Source organism: Pagrus pagrus (assembly GCF_965226575.1).
Source record: "Pagrus pagrus genome assembly, chromosome: 19".
NCBI lineage: Eukaryota > Metazoa > Chordata > Actinopteri > Spariformes > Sparidae > Pagrus > Pagrus pagrus.
In genome coordinates, this window is record NC_140203.1 from 22,271,079 (window position 1) to 22,298,883 (window position 27,805).

Consider the following 27,805-nt stretch of genomic DNA (forward strand, 5'->3'; position numbering starts at 1 on the left):
CCAGGCTGAAATATCTTGCAACTGGTGGCTCGACTGTCATGAACTTTTGTGAGTACGTCCATGTTACACAGAGGATCAGTCCATCCCTTGTCCTTGAGTGCCACCATCATTGTTTGATTCTTTGGTTTATAACAGCCTTTGCTGTACTTTGTGTTTTGTGCTAAATAGCAAATATTAGCATGCTAGCATGCGAAAATTAAGACAGTGAACGTGGTACTTCAAACATCAGCTTAATCTGTTGCATTTAGCTCAAAGCATTGCCGTGATTAAGTACAACTTCACAGACAGATTGTGCTCCTATGTTGCGATATGAAACTCAACACATTAAAGTTATTGTTTAATTTGTAATCTGAACTGGATTCAGTCAGGACTTGGAGCTTGTGTCATTTTCAACAGTTAAAGGTCCAGCAGGGGCCTCAGTGACGCACCAGATGTTAGTTTGTGCTAGTGATTTGACGACCTTTCCAGGCTCGCCAAAGCCCTCTGTCCAGAGGGTGAGAGACAGATAGAGTGACAGGAGACAGAGAGAGAGAGAAAGAAAGATGACTCTTGGCGACGGGGTTACTTTCATCTCTCTTGACTTGGTTGCTGACTGTGTTGATTTTCCACTGTGTTTTAGTGTTTTTCTGTGTATTCTACGAGCTGAACTTCCCAGAAATGAGACAGAAGCAGACCAGTAGGAGAGCGGAAATACCTCACACTACACTGTAGAACACGACTTATTTCATCTGCTTTTAAGTACGATTTGCGTTTCATTTTCATAGCCTCTAACAAGGGCTCCCTGAGTTCACAACAGGACAAATAGGAGCACAGTGAGAATACGTTTGAAGTCAAGCGGTATGGAGTTTGTTATAAAGCAGTAACTTGTCACTATAAGTAATCAGAGCAGGACAGTAAATTGTTATCACCCTGAAGAGCGCCGCTAATGACTCTGTGTGTCCTTGTTATGACACAAGAGTGCTCAGTTGGACCGATTTAATCAAGTTTTCCTCCACTTCACCCTGTTTCACATGTCACACAGTGGTGTTGACACCAGAGCGACACATAAGTAATGGTTGCATTTTAACTGTGGATCACTTCACTGCAATCTGAATTCCCATTACACTCTTCTGGCAGTCTGGCAGCATTGAACTGAGGAAAACTACCAGTTTTGAGGAGGACAGGGTGTAATCTCCACAATCTTTGTCAGTGGTCCTTCCATCAAAACATTTATGCTTTTCAACCTATTTAAGAAGAGGCCATGTTAAGGGTTTTAAATGGAAAAAAAAAAAGAACAAAAACTATTAGACTAATTGCATTATGAGATGCTGCAGGGAGTTCATGCAAGTCACCTATATGTCATATAACCTGTATCTATCTTAATTTAAACCATTAAAAGAAAAGGTCAATGGGAATAGCTCAACATTCTGGGAAATATGCTTAATGGTATTTGCTTTCTATCAAAGAAATGACAGATGATAGTCTAGGCCCGCAGGCCTGAAGTCAGTAGTCCTAAACCCCAAAACTCTCATTTAACCTTTCTGTATGTCTACATGTAAAAAAACATGTTAATTGGCAAGCTTTAGAGGTGTTGGTTGGAACATTTTTTGATCCAGCTTCCAACAGAGCTCGGCCCTGCCTCCGGTCTTAAATGAGCTAACCGGACTGTGGCTGCAGCTTTGTAGTTAGCACATTTACATGATTGTGGTGTCTTCTCATCTCACTATCAGAAAGAAAGCATTGTCAAACTGTTGGTGTCGTTCTATAACATGTGAAGTTGTCACTACTACACACCTAGAAATTCATACAAAGTATGAAAAAAAAGATATGTGATTGTCTTCACAGTCACCAAATCTCAACTACGCTGGGGTGCTTCCCCCATCGATAATGAGTGATGTGTCAGACAGCACTCTGCACCATCATCATCAAGCACCAAAATAAGAGATTATCTTTTCTGAATAATGTCCTCCGGGAGCTTCAAGCAGCTGGTCCTTCAAGTGGTTCATTTGTTTACTAAGAAGGCTCCAAAAGTCAGTGAAATCGGTTCTAGGGGTCCTGTAGGAGGTTCTTGTAGTTACTAAAGAAGTTCTAGTTTACCTTTAGGGGCTTTAAGTGGTCACTGGGGAGTTTCAAGCAGTCTTGTACATAGTTTCGGATCTTTTAGGTGGTCTTGCAGGTGGTTCCTGGTTCTTTATGTGGTTCTACTGGTTCTTTGGGAGGCTTTAGTGGTCACTGATACGGTTATATGTACCTTCAAGTTGGTCCTTGTGGTCCTTTTGAAGGTTCTAGCTGTCTTACAGGTGGGTCTTGGTTACATAGTTCTAGTGGGTTCTTTTGGAGGTTCTAGTGGAAACCGATTACAAGGTCCTGTTAGCCCTTAAGGTGGTTCTTGTGGTCCTCTAGGAAGTTTTAGTAGTCATAGAGGAGATTCAGATGGTACTTTGTGGTTCTAGTGGTCCTAAAGGAAGTTCTAGTGGTCACTGAGGAAGTTGTATGAGCCTTTTAGGTGGTTCTTCAGGAGGTTCTAGCCATCTTGTAGGCAGATCATGTTTTTTTACATGGTTCTAGAGGTTCTTTGGGAGGTTATAGTGGTCACTGATGAAATTCAATCTGCTTTAAGTTGGTCCTTTAGGAAGTTTTAGTTGTCACTGAGAAGTTTGAAGTAGTCCTTTGTGGTTCCAGAGATCCTGTAGGAGGTTCTAGTAGTCATTCAGGAGGTTTCTAAATTTTTAACTGGTCCTTCATTCTTTTTGTGGTTCTAGTGCTTCTTCGAAAAGTTTTATTGGTTACTGATACAGTTCTACTGGTCCTAAAGGTTCTGTCTGCCTTTGGTCCTTGTGGTCCCTCAGGAAATTTAAGTAGTCATTAAGAATTTAAGGAATCTTTTGGAGGTTCTAGTAGTCACAGATCACTGATAAGGTTCTGTTGGCCTTTAAGGTGGTTCTTGTGATCCACTAGGAAGATTCAGTGGTCACTGAGGAAATTCAGTGGGTCCTTTGTGGTCCCAGTGGTCCTAAACAAAGTTCTACATAGTGGCCATTGAGGAGGTTCTTTAGGAGGAGGTCTTTAATGTGGTTCTTGTGATTCTCTAGAATGTTCTAGCCAAGTTGTAGGTGGTTCTTGGTTCTTTGCGTTGTTCTGTTGGTTCTTTGGGAGTTTCAAGTGGTCACTGATAAGGTTCTATCTACCTTTAAGGTGGTCCCTGTGGTCTTTTAGGAAGTTTAAGTGATCATTGATGATTTTTAAGCGGTCCATTGTGGTTTAAATGGTACTTTAGGAGGTTATCGTGGTCACTGGGGAGGTTGTATGGATCTTTCAGATGGTTCTTGTGGTCCTTTTGGAGGTTCTAAATGTTTTTAGGTGGTTCTTTGGTCTTTATGTGGATTCTAGTGGTTCTTTGGGAGGTTCTAGTTGTCATTGAAATGGTTTTACCAGTCTTTAAGATTCTGCCCTGTAGGAAGTTCAAGGGGACACTGAAGATATTCGGTGGGTTCGTTGTGGTTGTAGTGGTCCCATAAAAGGTTTTAGTGGTGAATGTGGAAGTTGTCATCCTTTTGGAGGTTATAGTGGTCAGTTAGGAGGTTCAGTGGAACCCCTGGGTAGTCTAGTGGCCTTTTAGGCAGGTTCTAGGCATTTGTTGGAGTTTGTAGTGTGCCGTAAGAACATCTTAGGTCTCCTTTGAACACCTGAGGGCAAGGTGTTAGACAGCACTCTCCATCGCCATCACCAAATGATGATAACCAAAGGATTATCTTTAGGGGGAATCAAGTTCATTACTGCAGTAGAATTAAGAGACTTGTACAATCTATGACAAGGAGCACTGAAACTACTGCTGTTGCTGGAGGCTCACGGTAGAAAACATTACTAAAAGTTTTCCTTGAATTTGTCACCCATCTATACTTTTACAGCTTTAGTGTATAGCATTGAATTGCGGCCTTTCTTGTCAAATATGTCTCTGTATTTTTCTGTCTACAGCTACCGTGTTTTCCCTGTGCAGTCATCAGTCATTATGAACCTTGGTTACATAAGCTTATATTCACAGACACACGCACACAGTGTTCCCTCTTGACCAACATGGCCTGCTGGTGAATCGACCTGCAGAGGCAGAACGCTTGTCTCCTCAGACAGACTCTTCCGGCAGAGCTGTGGTCCTCCACAGCTGACTCCGTCATTCAGTCCCAGGTGCCCTTGTCTGGCTCCATGGGGCCGGGTGACATCATCGTCACCCCCCTCTCCCCTCTTTCCCTGCTGTCTCTAATGGAGACCCAGTACTGGTGAAGGGGCCTTGTGAATAATTTAGGAGCTCTGGTGCACTTTATAACCTGGCCTGCAAGGCTAGCCGGGACATTCACCCTAAGTGCATTAGTATAATAGTCAGGGAGGAAACTAGCCTTTATTGACTAATATAATCAATAACTGTGCTGCTGTTCGCCGTTGAGTCCCTTGAGGTTGCTGTGTGCGTGTGATGATGGACCAAGCTACCAGAAAACACTCATGAGAATGACAGAAAAAGTAACCTCACATAATTACACTTTGAGGATAATTTGTTTATCCCTGATTCTCGGAGAAATGACGAGCAGGTGTTGTCTCTCTGAAAAATTGGGGCAATTTTACTCATTCATTTATTTTGAGCAAGCCGGCATCTTAAACAGCTAGAAACATAATTTCCCTAAGGCAAGGCAAAGCAACTCCGCAGATTGAGGCGACCAATTTTGACAAGTAAAGAGCTCTATAATTAAGTAAACTCAGTGTCGTTTCAGATAGGAGAGCGACGTGACAAATGGCGTAATTATCCCAGGCTTCTTGAGTAAGATGAGAGTCCTGGAAAAATGCATTCAGGGGAGGAGCTCACCTTCCTGAGGTGAAAGCTGAAAGAAAAAAACGACTCCATTTTTATTTGCCAAAGTGCTTACTCAGCACTGTACACAGAGAGCACACTGTTGGTAACATTGTGAGAAATAAGCAACACAAAAACAAGTGTTTGCATACGATTGATGCATATTTGGCTTGGTGACAGCCAGTGTTATAGAGGCACTTTGTGTAATACACATTCATTAAATTTATTTCCATTCAGCAATTATCCTGAGAAGCAGTCTAGTTTTCCATATAATAAGGCCATTAATATGAATAATGTGGATAGGGATTTCCTTTTCTCTTCTAATTATGGTATAATCACCTTGTTAGGCCACATTATTTATGTTAAGGTATATGTCTATATTGGTATTAGGATGTATGGTTCGATGGCTTTTGGCTTTTGTATGATTTATGCTTCTGTAGTTTGTTTATGGTGTGGTTTCATTCATGTTTATTTTTGTCACTATCATTTTGTGTTTTTGTGGTTCTGTTCTCATCATATAATGTGGCTGTTTAGGTCACCTCAGACAACAGGGGGTATGCCTAACAAACATGTTGTATTCTTTTTTTATTCTTTTTTTTTTTAGTATGTAATGTATTCAATGTTAGCCGCATTCAATATCATTACCAAACCTAAGCCTTCAGTTTAAATATCAATGTTTTGGCATTGTCATGTGACCAACACATCCTCTTCAACCTCACTGACTGAATAGGTCGATTGCCAATAGGACATATGTACAGTATATCACCATTTCCCAAACAACATGACTTTTGCAGCGTACTAGTGAAATGTGTCACCTTTGTCGTACACTCACACATTGGTTCGGTTTGGGCAAGAAATCTACATAGTTAGGAAAACATTGTGGGTAAATTGTTAGCATGCACAAATATATAAGTGCACCTATGGATTCAGGCCAGATAGGTTTGCATAGGAAGTGGCGGAGATGCCAAGGTCCAGTTTGGGCAGTCTTTGTCAATCTCTGTGTTGCATGCAAACAACAGGAGGAGATAGCCAAGTGACCCCAGAGGTTGATTTACAATGTGTCAGCAGGAGCAGAAGTGTACCCCCACCCCCCTCCTCCTAGCACACTGAGGATTCATCACAGCTCAGAGGTGGCGTTTGCCTGGCAGCCTGACTCACCAAACAGGTCAGATTACAACATACTGTAGATACCAGGAGACATCTCTGAAGACCAGCCTACATTACTTTAAAATTAAAGGGGAAAATTGTGATATTACTACTATTACTTACTACAAACATGTCACATACACATCCATCAAGGGAATTTTTGTTGTTGTGGTTTTTCTGTGTGTAGAATGATTGTTTTTCAGGATTTTATGCCAAAAATGTTCAAACATAAATATTTATATTCAAAATCAACAAGCAAACCTTAACAATCTACAGTACTGTATTCTACGGCTTACAACCCAGGCACCAACAGTTATCGTCACAGAAAAGAATAATGCACTGACATGACTCCAATCACAGCACCAAGCACTACATTCATGGCCAGTCTTGTGCTCATTATTACTGATCTCGTAAATCAAAGCACAAACACTGGCCTGGTTCCCTCTGAGTAAAACGGTGTGATATAACCTCCGATAGTTACGGTGGGTGACAACAATAACTTAATAGCCCTTTAGTGCTTATCATGTCGCACAATGATGTTATATGAATATACAAGCAACAGTTTGCTAAGTACAGCCTATTTGTGCTCCAGTCTGGATGATGTAATGTGAACATCAAGATGTACTGTACATGACCACTGCTGAGGAAGTTAGTAAACTGCATTTCTGGAGCCAGAAAAGAATAATTTAATGACATTATTATGTTTGATTCTTAAATAAGTCCACTGAGAGCAATATCATGCAAGTCTGCCAGTTTGTTCAGAACATGTGGCATAATGTTTTTCTTCTCCACAGCCGGAACGGACAAGAGGAATGATTACAGCAGCCAATAGCTCTTTCATTGTACATATGGGGATGTGATTGTTAGACAACTTTTATGCTTTAACTTATCATTCTGAAGTAAATGCGATAGCGTGTAATGCCTGTAAAAAAAATGACACCATCTGCATATAGATTTGGTTCCCTATAAACCTTGATTTTGCTATGCTATATGGCCTCAGCACAAAGGATTGGCATTGGCATCCTCCGCGGCTGAGCTGTAACCTGAGCTAGCTTAGTTGGCTTAGTTGGCTAGCCTCTCATCCCTGAAAAAAGTTTGCTTTATTCTGCTCAATGATGCAGAAAGAAAATAGTTCCTACATGAAACTTCTCACAACAACGTCTGTGGATTATCTTGAGTAACCGGGTCATGATTTCTGGAAAGAGTCATTGTTGTTTAATTTTAAATGAATTTTTTTTTTCCCGCTTTGAGCATCACAAGTTGAGTGCCATCTCGTTCCATTGTATTCGAGAGAAGGCAAGGCAGTGTGGTACAAGTGCCTTTATTAGTGCTCAAGTAAACGATCAGAATTCTTTTTGGATCACTGGTACAGAAACTCTTTAACAAGCTCAAAATGCAACTCTAAGATCCCTGATTGAAATACAAATTTGACCTCAGTAACTCACATCTAGCATTGTGGTTGTTCCCTACTTAAACACCAACCAGCAACAATCTACCCCTGCCTTGAAAAAGCATGTCGTTGGCTGGTTTCTTCCTGTGAGAAAGTCTGCTGGCACCTTAAAAATCGTTGGACCAAACCCATTAAGCCCCAGAACTTGTGTAGTGAGGGCCAGTGGAAAAAGAGTTGGGGAAGTGAATAACCAGCAGTCCTCGCATCCCTGCAACCACACTGTACTGGAGGGATCCAGTGGAGCTTGTCAAGGGCCAAAAATAACCTCTGAGAGCTGAAACAAGATAATAAGTTCTTTTTGTCTCCCCAAAACAACATGTCTTGCCAAAGCATGCATGTAATAAAAAAATGGATTTCTACACATCGCTTTTTCCTTTAACTTGACTTAGTTTTTGTGTCTATTTTGTGTCTTTGTCCATGATGGCCCTTGTTTGAATATGTACAGTAAATAAATGGTTGGTATAGGACATTTTTCCTATATGTACATGCAGCAATCCTGTCATGAACTTTGCTCTTATGTTCTTAATAATTTGTCTTTGCTCAGTTGTCCAGAGGCTGTAGCTGTTAAATTTTCACTGTTATTTTGAGCACTTTGAGGAGTTCCTATCCATGTTGTCATAAAGGTCCCATATTGTAGAAAGTGACATCCTTTCTTTTTTATATAAAGCAGGTCAAGGTGCTTCATAATTACTGAAAGTATCAAAACACTCAATTCACAGAGAAATGCAGACATCCCGTATTCAGGAAATGTGCCTTTAAACAAGCCGTCAGGACTTCCTTAAGGTTGTGATGTCACAACTATGTAGACATTGCCCTCAGCCATGCTCCCAGCACGACCGTGGTCGCAAAGCCACCGGTGGAGCTCATTTGGAAACACGGTCGCTGGTGCCTGCTCAGGCCTGTGAGAGTTGAGCAATCAGATCAGACTGGGCAGTTCATGAAGAGGATCTTAAAGAGACAGGCACTAAAATGGAGCGTTCAGACAGAGGGTGAATAGAGGTGCTACAGCGATGGACAATGGATGTGTTTTTTGAACATTAAAGCATGTAAACATTTTTTAAGTAGACACCCAAATATGAAAATATGAACCTGGAAATGAGCATAATATGGGAGCTTTAAATCTTCTGATGAAGCTCATGTGACAATATAGAAAGCACCAGAACAGCTTCTAAATTATGGAAGCCCTAAAGGGCCATGCATTCATACATTTTATTTCCTCCTTTTTCCCGTGATAACGAGTTAATTTCATTTGTTTTCTCGAGATCTCAAGTTATTATCTCGAAATAACAACTGCCGTTTTTCCCGAGATAACGGGATAATTTTCTCGAGATCTCAAGATAACGAAACTTTGTTTTGAGATCTCGAGATAATGACTGTGATATGATAGGCCTGAGATTATGGAGATGCCCGGGACCTCGTAGCTGGTCAGCTATGTAGTTAACATAGGAGTTCTGACATTGCTACACTGAATGATGTTTCCTGCAACGATTTAATAACTACACTATCGTTTTGTTTTCTCAAGATCTCAAATTAATTATCCCATTATCTCGGGAAAACGGCAGTTGTTATTTCGAGAAAACAAATGATATTAACTCATTATCACAGGAAGTAAATAAAATGTATGAATTCATGGCCCTTTAGGGCTTCCGTACTAAATGGACCTTCAGATGAGTTTATTTTGCCAACTGCTATTTTAAGGGCAAGCATGAACTTTGAAGCTCAATATTTAGGCCAACATGGACGAGAAGTTCACGAAAAGTTACTCATGCTGATGAAGAACATGTGATATTAACAGCTTCTAAATGGACCTTGGGGTGATTGTTTTTTGTCAGATGATTTACAGAGTACACAAGGGACAGGACAACAGAATTCATACTGTATGTGTTTTGAGATGTTTTATTTTTCAGATTCAGTTGATTGTGATCTTTGTTCAGTCCATCTTTGGCATCAGTATGAAAATGTCAAAGCTTTCTGCTCTACTTCCAAAGTACTCTCACAAAGCTCTGGCTTTGAAGAGAAAACACACTGCTCTCCTGTTTGTGGTGATTAAACAAACGAGAAAGCGTAGCCTTGAAGAAGGGGAAGATGACTTCCTGCTCGCCGTACACGGAGATGTTAAGGTGGTCTGGAGAAAATCCCATTCACACCTGGCTCAAACACTCCACTGTTCAGGCCACAATGGGAGCCTTTCTTTCCTTCATGCGACACTGAGCGTACAAGGTCAGTAAAGTTCAGGAAGCACATGATTTTTATTTGAAAATCTATAAATTGTGAAAATGAATGCCCCTGTGTTTATTTGTGCTTCATACCACTCTCAAGCCCAGAGGCCTCATTCTGCTTGCCAGCTGCCAACCTATTAGCACCCCACAGAAACCCTAACAGTGCTGCCACGGGCCGGCTGTTTGTTTGACTTTGTCATATTGAATTGAGACAAGCAGACTTGGTGGACGGGAGGTGAGAATGGGCATTGACTCATTTTGAAGGGTGCACTTGTTAAATCTCTGGCCATCTTGGACGATGTTTAGACTGGGACGGTGTTCCAAACTCTTGACTCTGGTCTTGGACGATGTGTTTGAGGGTGAGATCTGTATTACTGAAATACTGAGAGGTCTGAAGCCAAGCTTTGCATTCTTTCTGGACCTCAGCGCTGACTCCCAAATTCATTTAATGGGGAGCGCTTGAATAAACATGGAAGAGGACAGAAGCATTTGGGCTTTAAGGACACTCAAATGTGTATGAATGCACAAACGTTCTCAGACTGTTGTCACAGAATGTGTGTTAATGTCACTGGAGATCTTGTAAGGCCATCAAGTTTGAGTGATTTCTTTGATTGTACACTGTTGTCATTTAAAGGACCAGCAGGATTAAATGGCATTTACCGATTGCAACGAACGAAATACCCCTTGTCTCACCCTCCCTTACACTGGCTACTAAAAATATGAAAAATGTGAAAGGCCCTCTCTCGAGCTATAGTTTTTCCATTCTGGGCAACTGTAGAAACATACTGGCATGAAATGGCCGACTCTGTGGGAGAGGCCTTGCTCCATCTATACATATAAGGTGCTCATTCTAAGGTTACGAAAACAACAATTTCAGAAGATGTAGGCTCTCACTGGCAATGATAACATGTTGATGGTAATTGGGTTTGTTACCATGCTCATACGCAAAGTACAGATAGCTGAGGCTGATGAGAACGTCTGTATTCGTTTATAAAGCAAAGAATTGGACAAACGGAAGTTTTGATCTGTTGATGGCTCTAGATAAAATGTTATGAGATCAAAGTTAGTACAATTCATCCTGAGGGGGACATGAATAACAGAAGTAAGATAGAGAGAGATATTCTCGTTAATGTAAAAAAAAAAAATTGTCAACCTCAAACAAAAGTCAGGAGATCAAGAGGGGATCAACTCTTTAGGACTCAGTGTCCGGGAACAATAAATGTCTGTTCAAATTCCATGCCAGTCCATCTTTTTGCTGAGATATTTCACTGTGAACCCCAGATGTCAACTCGCTGGTGGTGCTGGATTAAAAGTCAGGGGATCACCAGAGTCAGTAAGCTTTCTGTTAAATATGTCTCCAAGTGCAGCCTGAGATTACACAAGTGTGGAAGTCATCACAGCTCACTCACACTGCTAGAATCAGAAACTGAACCCTGAGCTGGTCCGGGAAATATTCAGTCAAATCAGGTCAGGTAGGGTCCTGTTGTGGGTCTTGGGTCTGCCTTAATATTTATATGTGTAACTGTGAAGTGGATCAAAAGCCTCCACTGTATGATACAGCTCGGCTGAACTTGACTTGACTCACTTTTGGTACCAGGCACTTTTCTTAATTATGTTTTCCGCTACACATAGTACCCTCTTTATGTCAGATTCTTATCTGATCATCATAGCGATGCTCTGGGAAACTGCAGTGGCATCATCTTTCACACGACACAAACACAGGGACAATGGAGGATATATTGAAGTTTAAAGTTGCAATACATAAGAATTGGCCACCTTCGATTTATACTCCCACTCCCAACAAGTAGAGGCAGTATATCACCAGAGTAACTGCTAACTGCTGCTTACTGTACTCTGTTTATATATCTGTGACTGTAGCTACTGTTAGCTCTGTTAGCCACGCAGCTAGCCAATCTACCAGGGGACTGTTGGTGTTAACACCGCTAGCACAGGAGCTTTGGACGGCCATGGAGAAAGATGGCTGGTTAGCATGCTACCTTCAGTATAACTCTTAAACACATTACATAAGTTTTTGAGATAATGTCAAAACTGGTAATTCTTCACATTCTGTTGATAATTTGAGTTAACATTTTTTATGTTTTAGATTAAAATTATCACACATTGCACCTTTAAGTATTGGTTTAGCTGGATACCAAAAAGCGTGCCAGGCATCAGGTACTATCCACAACATGCAATCGCCAGCAAAACCAGGATTTTATTATGGTATGGCGTGCCTGGTGGCCCCACTTTTGCCATTATTCGCATTTGATAAGCAGGTTGTGCTCGCAGCCCCACTCCACAGGCTCAACACGCTGTTTCATCCAACACACTTTTCTATGGTGTTGAAGGGCCTGCGCCTGTAGCGACGTGTCTCGGTGTGAGTGAGGCTTATCACAGCTGTGATCTCATCAAAGAAGGCAAACATAAGTTTTGCTGTTTTTTTTGTTTTACTACATTTGTTCAGTAATTGGTGGCTTATCAATGTGCTGACAGTGAAAGACATGTTTCTGTAAAAAGAATTTAGAATAATTTATTAATGTCTTGATCACCACAAAGTATTGTTTTGGGGTAGAAACAGAAATCTCGGAGGCAGTTCTTTAACCCCAGACATAAAACCAAAACTATTTGTATGGTTAGATACCCCAAGGGTTGAGTGATGAAATCTGTTTTTTTTTTGTCATTTGGATTAACTGAGTTCAATTGGTGTGAGTTGTCTTGAACTGCACAGCCACTGTGTTCAATTTTCCATCATAATAAATGTCACACAGCTGAATCTTTGTCAGAAAGGCCAAATAGTGTTCCAGGCAGCTGCAAGTGTATGGTTTGGAGCCCCGCACAGGAGGAATCTGTCTTGTAAACCGATATGGCTGCCCAGTCATGACCTCAGCCTCCAAGTATGAATTCTCAGTATGATCTGTGGGTTTAAAAGCCCGGCTTTGCAGGATAACTGAGCCTAATTATCATGTGTCTCTGTGGAAAACAACAGAAGGCTCAGGGCTGGATGGATGAAAGGGATGTGCTCTGGAGGTGTCAGTGTTACTGCCTGTACATATGTCATTATGTCAGGTAACAGATGCACAGCTTAGATTCAGTGTTATGCATTATATACGTAAGCTATCAATGCATGGTTTGGCTGTGATGCTACTACACAAGACAGTGAAAGTACCGCTGATTTTTTTATGTGGAACTTACTCCTCATATTACGTATGAACTCTGTGCATGAACTACAATAAACCCAAACTCCCAGAGTGCCAAATAATGTTTTTTCTCTTTCAGTGGCAGATGATTTCTGGTCCCAGCCTATACAGCAGCAGATGTATTCAAGCTGTTATCCAGCAGGCGTTTAGGAGCGATGGCCTCATGATCCCGATGATGTAGAGTGACTCACACCATGCAGATGGCAGGTGGTCTTTACACAAAGCTCTCGTGGCGTCCCCCTGGGGATGGGAGGATGGATTGGGTGGGCTCAGTTCCTCCAGGGTCTCAGCTGTGAATGGGTTAAAGTGATAACAGCCCCCACTCTGCCCTGTCCATTAGCCTTAAATACTTGTGGCTTGATGTGATGTAATTGATGTTGTAAGGAACCTTTGCACCCATGGTTTACATGAGATCTACAAGTATTTTAAGATTATGATGCTGACTAGTGTCACAGCAGTGAACCGAGTAAATATAAAGACAAGATAGCAACTCCACTGTTACCGTAAAGCTTTAATCCTCACAGGCTGTTTTCATTGAAAATATTTGGATTTAATGCAGTATGGAAAGCATACCTCCGCCAAGGCCCACCAGTCCCCTTCAATTTAATCAAGCCTCATATCAAATTCAATAGCGCTGAATCACTCTAAATTTGAAACCACCCATAACTGCTTGACCATAATTAAGCTGACCAGATCTAGGATCTGCATTAAATTGTACTCACTCATCGATACCAGCCACCTAAATACGCCAGATTTTTTTCCATCAAGATTCAGACACATTTCCCTTAGAAAGGAACAAGAATGTGAAAAAATGCCCTCACCCGCAATGTTAAAGAAAATTAGAAAAAAAGCTCCACAGCAGAGGTCACTGGGGTTTATTCTGGGCTCAGACCCATCCTCCTTTCAAGTTTAGTGGAAATCTGTTTAGTGTTTTTTGTGTAATCCTGCTGACAAACCAACCAACCGACAGGTGAACGGTTGAAAGCATAACCTCCTTGGCGGAGGTGATGATAAAAATGACTAAATTCCATATAGCTGTGTCAGTTTCCTGGTATTGTTCATGCTGGCTCACTTACATGACTAAGAGTCTTAACCAGAACAGAACCATTGTGAACTCTATTAGAAACGTCAATGCTTTTTCTACTGTGACAAGACACATTCTACAGTGACCCTGCGGGTCAAAACACATCTCACAAAATATAACATAAAAAAACAGGAACACAAAACATGTGCGTAAAAAAGTAAAAAAATAAAAGTATTCAATTTGGGACGCAGCCAAAATTATTTTAAAAGAATATTCTGATAGTTACCAATTACCTGTTAAAAAAAATGCAGCGAGTAAAGTAAAAGTATCGTAACATTAATGTAGTGTAACTTGATTACTTTCAGGTACTTCTGGATTACCTCAACACAAGCATATGCTCATGAAGACAAAATATCAAGATTACTTTTATGTAATCTTTATAGATAAGTGTCTTCTGTAAGAGTACACACTGCATTTGCTTTCACTTGAGACCAGAGGGATGTTGTGTGAGTCATGTGTGTACATATGTTTAGTATGTTCTAGTATATTCTTTGTTATGATTGTTATCCTGTTTGTAATGCCCTTTTTAGTAAATGTAGCCGATTCCATTTTTCTGTAACTTTAATGCAATATTCTGAAACTTTGTTCAGTCCTAATTATGTAAGCCTGTTAGGAGTAATCCCTTTCTCCTCAAGCCTGCCTATATCTTTAACACATTTCCCTTTTACAGAAAACAGATTTCAGAGCAAACTGGATACTTTGATAAATCAAAAAGTTCAATTGGCAGATATAATGTAGCACAGTAATTGTGACCGCTGTGTGGCGAGACATGAGTTGGGGGGGGGACAAAATTACACTTCCTAAATTACCTCACATGGCATTTCTGTATCATCCCAAATAAACTTGCAAAAAGCTAATGTTGGCTGAGGTCTGTCTAGCGGTTACCTGCACAGTACTGATTGCGAGTCAGTCATTAAATGACTGATGACAATTTAGGGGAACTAAATGTTTAATCATGGGACAAGACTAGTGTAAAAGGGGGTCACGCCCCAATTTAAAAACCTTTGACTGCATCAGTCAAAACTAAGTGACAGTTTTGAAGGGGAGGATGACCTGAACCGTTGTATAAATGCTGTACTGAAAGGTCACCTTCCTAAGTCTTTAAGCCCAGTCCAGAGGGCCGCACATGAGTAAAACTTCAAGCTCAGGTGACTCTGGCTTAGGGTAACTGACTACTACATAAATGTTTGAAGTGTGCAGCTCTGAGGAGAATCTTAACCACTAGACTCTGGTTAACTTACCCATAACCTCAGTGTTGGTCATCTGCTGAAGCTGTGGCAGAGAACCAATCTGAGGCAAGTGCAGGCTTAGTGCACCCTCTAGTGGTGATTAAAGTTAATGACAAGGGAGGAATTTTTTTTAGAACCATTTAATAGAAGATTTAAAAAAGACAAGTAAAATTAAGTAGAGCAAATACTTTACACATTCACACATTAAGAAACAATCCCATTTTTAAAAAAAAAGGGGGAGCCCCATCAGTCCACTGCATCCTTTACATCTGACCATTTTAAAAGGATGTCACAAGATTTGCAGCCGTTAGAATATGCTAGAAAACTGTAAGACTTCTGACAGGAAAATAAATCTTGGAACACACTTTGAAATAGTCCGTAAAAACCAAAACACAATTTCAGTTGGTTAAACATGCAAACCACTGTCATGGTCCTTAGCGTGCTGATCCTTCAGTCACGTTAAAAAGTTTAAGTTAAAACTGTACAAATCAGCACATGGTGCTTAAAACATTGAGTCCTCTCACTGGGTGACTTGCTTTGCAAGATCTTTCACCACTGAAGATTTGAGCTGTGGGATGGTGGCGATCCTCATCTGCTTTGAAGTCGAGTATTTACCTTTAATGGCCTGTAAGAAAAGACTGAGTGTTAAAGTATATAGAAATGGAGCCACACTGGGACAAAATGAAGGCCATTCAATGTGTGCCATCAATTGAGAGCCATTTAAGCCAGTTATGCACCAGTTGATTGAGGTTCAGGCAAGTCACAGGATGGCAATGCAAGTTTTGACACTTACTACGTGTTTGGTCAGCCCCTCGTTCACTTTTACAACATTTTTGGCAATGTGAGCCATCACAGGAATCAAACTCTCTGCTGTGTAGTCCATGTAGTGCTGCAGCGTCACATCCTGAGGAGACATTTAACAGTTAGTCAAGTTCAGAAAAGCAACCAGAAGCAAATTTAATGACAAGGCCAAACAATTTAACTGACAATTTAAGTTATTGTGCTTATGATTTAACTACAGTATAGAAATGCTAATATAGCAGTTTGTAAAAAAAAAAAAAAAAATTGACAAACTATACTGGGATGTGTCAAAGTGAACTCAAGGTAGCCTTGAAAGAGGGGCTATTGGCGTTTATGAAAAGATACAGCCAATATGGATAAAATAAAGCTTTTAATGAAGTCACTCACCCATTCACCAGCATCTAAGATCTTGAGGGTAAGACCCAAAGCAGCACTTGCCACAATGGAAGGTGGGAAGTGAACCATCTCATAGTCGACCATGGTCAGCTCCAGGAGGTATTTTGCCAGGGTATGTTGATCAGCGGTCACCTGTGGGGAGACAAGTCAGGCATGGACATTAGTGGCTGAAGAGGTCTCAAATCATGTTTTGGCTGGATTAGGACATTACAAACCTCGTAGATCTTTGAGGCCCGTCGGAGGAACTGCAGGGGAAGAGGGCGGCCTAGTTGGAACTTGAGCACCCGGAGGATTGTCATCTCCATGTCTCGGATCTGGGCGGTGGTGTAGGCCTTGTCCGTAACATAGGCAAAGTCTGAGATCTCAGGGGGATACATCTCCTCGTATTTGGAAGCAAGGAACATGGCAGTCACACCGACCAGCTGCAGCTGCTTCTTGGGGACTGGGTGGTCCTGATTGAGATACAAGTATGTGATTTTAGAAACTGGTGTATCAGGTTTGTTTAAAAAAAAAAAGCTGGCGTTTTTAGCTCAAGTGATTAAGAGTGACAAAGTCACCCACCTGAAGAAAGCGGTCAATGATTCCCACAGTCATGTACATAGTCTCTTGCAGCAGGCGGAACTTGAGGTTCACTTGTACAAGCCAGTCAATGAGAATGGCCCGCATGTTGCCAGTCACCTCCTTGCCCTGCAGATAAGTGGGTCTGATGTTCTGCTCAACCTGAGGTGACAGGAAACTGGGTTAAAAGAATCTAAAAAGAGGACATGTGTGGCAAAGAAAAATAAGTGAAAATGTTGCTTACTTCAAGCTGTCGAAGGTACTTGTAGATGTCTTTCACATATTCACTGCAGAGCATGGGGTTCTCGTAGTCATCCGCGTCCACATCCCTGATAGCCGTGTGCAGGATGACGTCTGAAAATGCTTGACAGAGGTCAGCAGGCTCACAGCCTGAAGTCTCCATTGGAGTGGGGGATGCTGGTTCAGGAAGAACCTGGAACAGTAGAAATCCCAACATGAGTATAAACAGAGTGAGAACCACACCCAGCAGCCGTCATTTGTGTTTAATGACCAGATAGCCATTGACAAAACACTCACCTGCACCTCTGGCTCAGGTTTAACGGGAGCAACATTTTTGGGTGGTTCAACGACAACTACTTTCTCAACTTTGGTGGTGACTTTGGTCTTCTTCACGGCCTCCGTCTTGACATTCTAGAAAGAAAGCGATTGATTAGTGAAGTCAGAGCTGAATTATTTTTATTTTTAAACAGTAAACATTAGCTGGTTACACTTGATTTGCTGACTCACGAAATGTATGATGTTTGATCAATAGACAGTCAGACAAAGCATTTTAAAATGCATTACACCGAGTCAAGGGGGGCCAACAATCAATGAGAAAATCCAGTAGATGCCCCCCCTACATAATCAAAAAGCAAGCATGTGCATTAAGAGGCAAGTTGTTTCCCCAACACCCTTTTGCTCTACAACATTAGGAGCCTCACTGAGTACAGCTGCCAATAGTTTTACTTAAGATGCATCAAAAGCCAACATACAATGAAACCTCTGGGTGTATAATAAGCCAACAAAACACAGAATATTGAAGGCATGCTATAGTGCGTGTGCATTGCAGCACTGCGATGTTAACTTAGGCATAAATAGATTTACGTTTCATGCTCCATCAGAGATTAGAAATATAGGCTAAACAGATGAGATTAGATGTCATTTTTACCTTTTTCTGTGTTTCTTTGTTGACTGCGATGTTTCCGATTTCACCAAGCGCCGCTCGAGGCTTCAGGGAAGGCCCGTTGACCGAGCAGGCCTTTCCAGCGAGGTCATTCCTGGTAGAAGCCAAGCGGTTCTGTAGAGAAATTAAAGCAATTAGCCATACAAGTTATATATCATGTTTTTAGTTGATATTAAGGGCTAGTCAAGTCTCTTTAGTCGCATTCCTACTATGGAACGCACGAGAGCAGAGCCCGCAGCGACGCACGAGAGCTTTAAACATTGCAGGTATTTTAACAAAACAACAACTCAATACATAAATACTTGTTCTGATAACCTTTCCTGTCATTAGTAACAAAAGAAGAAATACAAATTAAATGCTTACTCTGGTTACTCGAAGAGCCATTTCGAAACGTGCGCTGCTTCAACAAAAAGACGGTGACTCGTAATGGAGGCTGATGCCGTGTAGTTTTTTAGCTTCGGCGTCTTGGTTTAAATCCTCGCTCGCCTCAACCTGATTCGCTGCGCTCTGAATTCCCCGAGCATCTGATTGGTCGAGCGCATCTGTTTCAAATGCGTTACCCAGACAACCACTGGTCTCGTCCCTAAGATTTTTTTTGTCCACTTCCTTTTCCTGTTAGGTCCTGCTTTGCTTTTTTCACACTTTCTAAAGCGTACATACTTTTTAATCTGCTTTTTCCATAAACGAACAAAAGAATAAACAAACGTACTTGCTTAAAAATAAGGAAATAACTATGGTTGGTTTATTGTGTTAAAAAAAAAAAATCGGTAGTTTAACAGTTTTACATGTGCTGTTTGATAAACCCTAGATTACATGTATTTTGGTTTGGCAACTAATCCGCAATCAGACGGATCAAGGATTTACTTTTGCAATTACTTACCCCTCCTCCTAACCCAAACATAAGAACATGCACACAGACATCAGACCTCAGTGCCCAGTGCTTTCTTATTTTCTGTTTGAATGGTGTTCGTGAACAATAAAAAGGGAAAATATGGAGAACATACCTCTGCATCGTTTGCAGATGAACTCAAAGAAACAGATAAGAGCTTGGCAACCCTATTTATGAAATTCAGTGTGTGGAATACTGCCTTTACTATACTGTTTTTAAGGGTGTTATACAAATAAATTATTATTATTGTCATTATTATTATTATTATTATTATTATTATTATAGAATAGCTTTTATTAAATGTTGTGTCTTTATTTCTTCCCTTGTTTTACATACGAGATTTGACTGTTATGATGGTTAACACAAACAATCTGCAAAAAAGATTATCTATCAGGAACATGTAATTTTATTAGAGAGGCTCAGTGGCTTCCAGTCCTGCAAGCCTAAGAACGTTTCATCTTTTGTGGTGACCATGGAAGAATTATGGACCCCTTTAATGGGCACAGATTGGTTGAAACACACCACCTAACTAACAGGGCACCGCAAATTAAATGTCAACTGTAGTGTTCTTCAGCCAAACACGTTCAAATTGTCACACTAGTTTTCATATAGGTTTAAGTATGCAGCTGTTCAGGGGATCAATATGTGGAACCCCTTTCCCACAGAACTCAAAATAGGTCATGAATGAGATCATTTTAAACTTTTAAAGATAAGTGACAAAATCATAAATTAACTGCTGCTTGCCATCAAGTCTTACTATACCAGTGTTTGCGTTTTTTGTATTTATTTTCTTTTGGGTATTTGTGTAAATGCCTGTCTTGGGATGGGCATTGCAAACAGGCTGCAGCTACAAATGCTGTGTGGCATTGTTGGATCACAGTACTGTGTACAGCCTAGTTGATCCATAGGTCTGACCCTGGCCTGAGGACTGTTCATTTCGTCGAGCTGTCCATTGGAAGATGTAACAAACAGGACGAAAGGTAAACTCAACGAACAGTCCTAGCTGATTGATGAATACAAATCCTCAGGGAAGCTGAAGCTTACGAGGAGCATTTGAAGGCAACACAGCTCTCATAAACTTGTTTACTTTGCTCCACAAACAGCACGTCGGTCTCGATCCTTTCTGGCTACATGGACATCGATTTTTAATCTACTACAGTGGAGTCGGAGCTCCGGCCTGTCTATCTTTAGGACAGGGTTTATGTTCCGTAATAGCCATGAATCAACAAATCTTTTGTGGTACGCCGGAAGGGGCGGGGTTTCGCCTCCAAACACCCCTTCCTTCCAATCAGAGGGTCACAATTTCCGTGACGTCGCACCGGAACAAGAGAGGACGCAAACGCACCACGTAAAGCAAAACAGATGCCACCTCAAATCAGCGACAGAGCAGAGGACGTCAACGAAATTCGCTGAAGGTACTCCCAGGCGGAGTGGAGTTGCGTGAGAAGACTGAAAAGAGAGCCACTAAAATCGACGTACCTAGACGGCCCTAGTGAGTCACCTCCGAGTAAAACCTAGTTAGTTTTTCGGCCAATCCAAAAAAGTTTCGAGAAGAAACGTTTCTCAGACACAGAAGGTGAGTTAACTATTCATATTTAAAGCCAGCTGCGTTAGCATACGTGGTTGTTTGGGAAGTTTCCGAAGTGAGCAGTGAAACAGCAACACAATCAATCTTAAAGCCACATCTGTTGTTGAAAGTGTTTGGTCTCGTGAAAAATGTAAAAATGGCCTAGCTTTGCTTCGCTTCCGAGGATTAAAGAAATGTTCCGTTTGGTTAGCACGTGTCGCCGAAAACTTTCCTTCTCCGACTGCGAGGTTGTTGTAAATTTAAGTACAACTCACTTATACATCTGACATTGACATGAGAGTGTCAGTTTGTTTCCACACCGCCCTGCCCAGCTAGTTAAATCACTGTGTAACGTTGTTTAACTTGGCTAATGTTAATCTGCTAGCAGCTCCATCAGCATCTGTATACTTTTAAAGTGAGGCATCTTGTTGGCTAACTATATCAATGTTGAACTATTATTTGATGTGTCTGCTTAACAGTTATAATTATAACACCTAGTTCGCATGGTGATACCTGCTGAGGCACGTTGTCGTAAGTTAATGTCAAGATACTCATTTCGTGTGTGTTGTGAACAAAAACAAAGAAGAGACAAAGCAAAGGCAACAACAATGCTAACAGTTTTCTCTTAAAGCTAACCTCTAAGTTAGCATGCTAACATTAGCGAGATCACGAGAATCTGCTCACACGGTTGTTGTGGCTAACAATCGTTAGCATACGAGTAAATAACTAATTGTAGAGCTGAAGTCTGCTTTGTTTGTGTTTATTTTAACTATGAGCTTTAGAAGCTCTACTCGGAGTCGATTAAACTATGTCCGGGCTGTTCATGTAGCATAGTTTATCAAAGTAAGATGTTGGCAGCAGCCATTAGCTTGCTAGCATGACTCAGTGGATTTGTAGAAGTGACACTGCTGTGGCCCGGTGTTTGTCGGGATGCAGGCGAGGGCTGGTGCCGAGGTAAACAGTATTGATCGCTCAAACCATCTTAAGTGAGCACATCTATCTGGAGAGGGGGGTTATTGACTCTCGGGATGATAACTGAGTTGCGAGTCTGGTGTTAGCATTCTCCAAGTACCACTTCATCTCGAGCGAGTGGGTGATTTTGGCTTTTGTCTCGGTGATAAACGTGCTTGCCTCTTTATCTGAACTACAGTTGTTCTGCTGAATTTTGTCACCATGTCAGGATCTGTTCGGCAGAACAATCCAACCGGTTCTAACTATGTAGGACTCGGAAGCCACCTGTCCCCCTTTGCTTAGAAAGCTGATGGTATCTTTGATGGGGGAAACCTACTCGGATAACGATACACATTCTGGCATGACACCAGCTCTGTTTGCACGACTCTCGAGGCTGTCTATAAATAGACGTGTTCACCGCCTTACTGTATTGAGGCAACTCGTGTGTGTGTGTGTGTGTGTGTGTGTGTGTGTGTGTGTGTGTGTGTGTGTGTCTTGAGATCACAGTGTCACATTGCACTCCTGTGAGAGAGGGAAGCCACCACACACAGGTCCATGTGAGCCTGGAAGCTGCATGGAGTACTGCAGTCTGCAGGCACACACACGTGAAGCTGCAGCTTGTAGTAATGAAGAGAAGGAAGCCTCTGATGCAATTCACCGGAAACATTGCAGTGTTAATGGTTTCCCCATGTTCTAAAATCTATGATCATAAATACTCCCCTCTTGTGATCAACTTCCTCTCATGTCATTATTAGTCTGATTCAAGTTCATGTTTACTTGATAACTACCAGAAAAGAGGGGCCTCATACTTTCTGTGTCCCAACTTGGAGTAACTAGTAATTCTGTCAATATTAGCTTAACATTCAGATTTTTAGACCAACATGTTGTCTCCCTACAGGCCCATACAGAATATGTATGAAGGACACATTATTTAATAAAAAAAAGCCCAATGTTGTCTAAACATCAGCAGTTGAACAAGAACTCTAAACTTTAAAACCTGGGTGATAATATAATCTCCATCACATCTCAGTCTTCATCAGCAAAGATCAAGAATGCTCTATCCATTCAATGTAGATCTTAACCATCTTTGAACAGAGATAGTGATAAAGAGATGGTGTGTTAAACCTTTAAGTGATGCAGCAACTTGAAATTTTTTTCCCTTTCAACTCTTGAATGATTAACTGACTGAAGAGAGAGGCTTCTGTCAGTGGTCATCAGTGATTGTACAAAGTTGTTTGATGACCTCAAGATACTGTAATGTGTTAATTGTCTTAAGTTGCTCAGCAGCTGAACAAGACAAAGTCAGATGTGAGAATGTGCTAATGGCTGATAGTAATAATGAGCGGTCTCTAAACTAGGGGTGGGTGATCTGACCAAATAATATCACAATCAACTTCACACAATCTAAATTGTGATCTTTTTTCTTGATCTTTGAAATGCCCTGTAGACCACAGCCAGACTGAAACGACCTATCAATTTCCCCATTTGTTCTGGCACAAGCTCCTTGTCCATGTGAAGTAATTCATCCAATCAGTGTAGCCATCTAGTTGGCTACGTCACTCTTGTAGTTTGTACACATAGCACAGATCTGCTGGTTGATAACGTTATGTGAAGTTTGGAAACAGATGTAAGAGGCCACTAAGCACTGCAATGTCTATGATGCTCCTGAAAAGAAAGTTGTGGACACCTTAAAGATCGATCTTGATTTGATATCACCGGAAGGCCCATCCCTACACTAAACCCATTATCAACCACAACCTGGCGTGGCAGGACTGTGTTGAGCGAGAGGTGAATTGGATTTTGTCGGCAGAGAGACTGCAACCAGTCTGGATTGCATATATTTGTTTGCTGAAAATGGCACTCAAACTCTGCACCAGGACATTGATACTTTTGGTGTGGTATATAGGGCTGTTTTAATCTGAACACCGAGTAAAAGTTCACAATAAATTCAGTAATGAAAATTGTTGCGAAAGTGATTACTTGACCAATCTGTTCAGCACTTATGGTATGGCACTGAGCCATCTTAATAGATTTCCACTCACTACGGCCAAATGATTCTGGAGCTCTATTTTTTCGTTTGTCTGTTTTAAAATGTATCAGGTCAGGTTTTTTTGTATGTTAGTTGTACTCACACACTCCCCCGGTGTCTTTTGTTTGTGTCCCCAGGTCAGCTCACCGGGTGGCAGACGTCGCAATGGCCCAGGAGACTAATCAAAGCCCAGTTCCTATGCTCTGTCCTACTGGCTGTGGTTTCTATGGCAACCCTAGGACTAATGGCATGTGCTCTGTGTGCCATAAGGAGCACCTGTCAAGACAGAACAATGGAGGAGTCAGTACTCTGAGTGCCTTGGGTAAGACCTGCTGTGTCTGTCACAGTTTCCCTTTGTTTCCATGTGCACACAGGGCAAAACTCCCAACCTCTGTGTCTGACTGTAACATGCGGTGAAACGTTTCTCCCTCAGGCGGTGGCCCCACAGCTGAGGCGTCTGCCATCCAGAGGTTAGAGGCCACTCTGAACAATGCTGCAGCCGCTGCAGCCGCTGCTGCTGAGGTGGCGGCTGAGGCCGCCGCCGCCGCCTCTGCTGAAGCTGCTGCAAACGAGGCTGCTGCTAGCAAGGATCTAAGGTGAGGGGATCCACCGCAGTTTATTTTACTGCCTTCAAACAATCCAGTGCTATCAAAAATGTTCCCTTTTTAGAGTGGATGAATGATTCCTCACTGGCTCAATTATGTGAACTCTTCCTGTAAAGGCAACCTGACTGAAAGGCACCGTGAACCCTGAAAAATTATATACTTATTAGTATCTTATACATGACTCTTATTTTAATGTGTCCTATTCATCCGTTGCAGTGGCATTTCAGCAGCTGTTTCAGTAACACAGCAGATGACTGAGATGAGTCTGTCCTGTGAGGAGAAAGGAGCCTCAGGGACCAAAGTCGAGCTCACGGAGCCAGGTAGGTACCAAACACGGACCTGTTAATTATCAGAGGATATATACTAATGTACATGTTTTTTTATATAATGGTGTGTCCCCTGCGTAGGATAGTAAGAATGCTCATGTATTTTTCTTGTGTGTTTCCAGTGTTGAGTCAGCCCACATCCTCAGCCTCCCATCCCTCCACTGCTGGCAGTGAGGACTTCAAAGCCCCAGAGCCCCCAAAACCCAAGAAGAATCGCTGCTTTATGTGCCGCAAAAAGGTTGGCCTTACAGGTATGAAATGGCACGGATAAAATTACACTTTTTTTTAGCAGAATGGGTTCAAACTGGAGCATTTTCTGTTCCTGCACAATGAGTTTGCTCTAGGTAGCAGCCATGCTTTTGGCTGAGAATGCCAATACAGTCCGGTCAAAGCTGAGCCATTGCACAGCAAGTTCTGTGCTTATCTGCCATTTTGACACGCAGTCCACAGCAGAATGCGAGAAGCAGATACACATTTTCCAGTATCTGATGAAAGAAAATGCACCAAATAGCCAAAAAGGAGAGACAGATTAGTATTAATATTCGTTCAGAAGTTATTGATTTCAGTTTTCCTAGAAGCTAAAGTTTCTATTTTGTGGAGCTTTTAAAACATTTTTACTCCAAGTTCTTGTATAAAAGACCCTGTGAAAAGGTATCGATAAAGTCTAACATCTTAGTGTAATTACTAAGATATTAATAAATCCCTCACCTGAAAAGTAACGGGCTATTTTATAGGGAGCAGGGATCCATTTCAGGAAAGAATACGGATCACATCATCCTCAGCGATGATTTTTTTTTTACGCCATTGTCCCTGGATGTGTACAGTTCAGGGTGTTTTGCTGCTGTGAACACTTGTTATTGATTTGACTCGGTTTGTCCTCTGTTGTGGTGTTTCAGGTTTTGACTGCCGCTGTGGGAATCTGTTCTGTGGACTTCACCGTTACTCCGATAAGCACAACTGTCCATATGACTACAGAACCGAAGCTGCTGACAAGATTCGCAAAGAGAACCCTGTTGTCGTTGCTGACAAGATCCAGAGAATATGAAGAGGACTCTCAGTTTGACTTTGAATACTGGGAGCGATCGGCTTTAAAAAAAAAATCATGGACTTGAGCCCGACTTTCTGTCTGAAGGACCTTTTTTTCCCCCCCTTGTTTGTTACACATTCAGGATTTTCTCCCCAGTGCATGAAAGTTCACTTATATTTTCAACTTTCATTCTTGTTTGTGTGTGAGTTTAACACTTTTGGAAGGTTGTATTAAACAAAGTGTGTGTGAGGATGGGCAGTGGGTGAAGAAAAAGTTACTGCCCCTTTTAGAAAACGCTGTTGATGGCTGCCCAGTCTGTTTTGTGATTCCCCCTGAGATCGCTTGAACTTTGCCTGGAAAGAGTTTGGACACTCGAGCCTGTTCGGACTCTCAGACTGTTACTGCTGTTGGCTGATGGCACCATCTCAGCCGTGCTTGCTCTCTGCTGGCTTGAGTAGCAAAAAAGGATGTTGTCATGTTGTTTCTTTTCTTTTTTGGTCAGAATCGAACCCTCCTTACTTGTCAGACTTTGCGTCCTGCTAAGTTTTTATCAACCCAAAATGCTTCTCTGTGCCGCTGGAATCTTGTCCACTCTGGCCCCTGTTGACACGCAGCTCAACAGACGTACTACAAAGACTTTGAAGAGGAGACTTTGTCGCGAGACCTTTTTCGCTGGCTCATTTTCCTTCCCTCCTGCTGTGTGCACGGGACTAGAAACACAACATAGTTTAACAGTTGATATCTTTTTCTCTCTTGTTGATCTCGGCTGAATGCCGCGACCCACTCTGTGCCCGGGATCTGGATGGCAGGCACGTGGACTTCCTGCATCTTAGGTCTTTGAAACCATCCACTGAAGTCACATCTTGTTAGTTTGTTTCCTTTTTTGTTTTCCAGAAAGTGTATGCTGTGTGTTGTTGTATGACAAGTAGCCTAAACTTGTATTAATTTTTGCCTTTGGAAGGGTTTAGCTCCACTAATGTTTTCATCTTTTACTTCACTATTGAATGTTTCCTCGATTTTTAATGTGAGCCCACAAATTCACAGCGTTGGGAGTGTTTGTGGGAGTAGATGTGGACGGCTGGTTGTGTGAGCATCATGTGAGGCTAAGTGGTTGTGTGCCATGGTGATTTAGTGAGACCTGTGGTCGTAGGTTATTAATAATTTTCAGTTTTTGTTGATTTTCTTTGGTCCAGCTGCTTAATCTGTTTTGTTTTTTACCCTTTAGTTATGCAAGTTTGTACAAACATCTTTATTTATATACTGCAGTGTGCATAATCCTCCAATAAAACAGAATAAATTGTATGATGTAAATAAATTATGTTCACAAATATAACGTCAAGAATTCACAGCCCTTCATTTTATTATGCCATTATAGATTGTTTTTCTTTTTTACTTTTACGTATTGCACCTTTAATGTCAACAATGTTGGAATACATTTCATAAGCCTATCTATATTACAGCACTTGAAGTGTGTTTCAACTGTGCGATGACGTGTTCAGTGTATCATCCATCTGACAGTTGGAGGCTGCTGTCTGTCACATCTCTGTGTTTCCATGTGACTCGTGTCTCTGCAGGGGAAACTGGATCTGCTGCAGTCAGTGTGGCCTCTGGTCACGTTATGACACCTGCTGCTCTGCCTCACCATGAGGACTGTATGTTTTGATATGCGCACACACACGTGCAGGTTGTACCCATTCATCAGCACACGCAGCACGTGGTGTCATGAACACTTCTGTTCCTCAGCCAGACAGCAACCCCAACCCCAACCCTCACCCGCCCCACTCCCCCAGGGATTAGTAGAAATGGTTCCCCAAATAATCTTGTGTCAGTGCAGAAGTAAACACTGACCACTCAGAGCTTTTATCTTTTCTACTTCTGCTTTTTACGGGTTTCATTATGACCTCATATTTCTCTTACATGACTGTTACATTAGTATTTTAAGTATCTTAATGTTCCTGCAGTCATGTTTCTTGTTCAAACTGAGCCTCCGACAATAATTTTAAGCTTGTTTCAGGTTGTTGCACAACACACTCATAAAGCTTACACTGTCAACACAGTAGGTTATTACAGGTTATAAATGGAACACACTTATCGAGCCAGATATACTTTTAATAACTAATTATGAGAAGGGCAACATGTGTTTCTTTTCCTCTAATATCATGTTATGTTTTTATTTGTTTGATTTGTTCCCTACTATCTTCTGCCTCGACATTGAGGCACTCAAAATAAAATAATTTTGTACACAGGCATTAAAAATTAAGTTCCTCACGCTGACACTATGGTTTGGTGACTCGGACCTTTTAAAAGTTGCATACAGTTGCTTTAAGTATAT

The 27,805-nt window shown here is 41.5% G+C and overlaps 2 protein-coding genes across 3 annotated transcripts; one reads left to right on the top strand and one right to left on the bottom strand.

The window, feature by feature from the left end:
• Nucleotides 1-15,241: 15,241 nt before the first annotated feature.
• Nucleotides 15,242-18,553, bottom strand: ccnb1 (cyclin B1). The gene is made up of 9 exons (XM_084383608.1): nt 18,443-18,553; nt 18,065-18,193; nt 17,434-17,547; nt 17,141-17,329; nt 16,900-17,058; nt 16,554-16,790; nt 16,330-16,470; nt 15,935-16,045; nt 15,242-15,766 (listed from the first exon to the last, which is right to left on the bottom strand). Exons 1-9 carry the CDS (start codon nt 18,461-18,463, stop codon nt 15,662-15,664), a joined length of 1,206 nt encoding a protein of 401 aa, XP_084239734.1. The 5' UTR covers nt 18,464-18,553; the 3' UTR covers nt 15,242-15,661.
• A 1,747-nt stretch (nt 18,554-20,300) lies between these two features.
• LOC311274714 (AN1-type zinc finger protein 5-like) lies at nt 20,301-26,806 on the top strand. Of its 2 annotated transcripts, none has more exons than XM_084382626.1 (6): nt 20,301-20,544; nt 23,653-23,837; nt 23,949-24,111; nt 24,337-24,440; nt 24,569-24,697; nt 25,343-26,806. In XM_084382626.1, the coding sequence occupies exons 2-6, from the start codon at nt 23,681-23,683 to the stop codon at nt 25,489-25,491; spliced, it is 702 nt and encodes a 233-aa protein (XP_084238752.1). In that variant the 5' UTR covers nt 20,301-20,544; nt 23,653-23,680; the 3' UTR covers nt 25,492-26,806. The 2 variants fall into 2 exon arrangements, with proteins under 2 accessions (XP_084238752.1, XP_084238753.1); XM_084382627.1 differs by lacking the exon at nt 20,301-20,544 and adding an exon at nt 20,973-21,066.
• Nucleotides 26,807-27,805: the final 999 nt, after the last annotated feature.

Coding starts and splice junctions, on each gene's coding strand:
- ccnb1 (XM_084383608.1), bottom strand. CDS start 18,463: ATGGCTCTTCGAGTAACCAGA. Junction 16,791..16,899: donor TCATTGACCGCTTTCTTCAG/GTGGGTGACTTT, acceptor TATCTCAATCAG/GACCACCCAGTCCCCAAGAA. Junction 15,767..15,934: donor AGGGGCTGACCAAACACGTA/GTAAGTGTCAAA, acceptor CTTTTCTTACAG/GCCATTAAAGGTAAATACTC.
- LOC311274714 (XM_084382626.1), top strand. CDS start 23,681: ATGGCCCAGGAGACTAATCAAAGCCCAGTTCCTATGCTCTGTCCTACT. Junction 23,838..23,948: donor CAGTACTCTGAGTGCCTTGG/GTAAGACCTGCT, acceptor TTTCTCCCTCAG/GCGGTGGCCCCACAGCTGAG. Junction 24,441..24,568: donor AGTCGAGCTCACGGAGCCAG/GTAGGTACCAAA, acceptor GTGTGTTTCCAG/TGTTGAGTCAGCCCACATCC.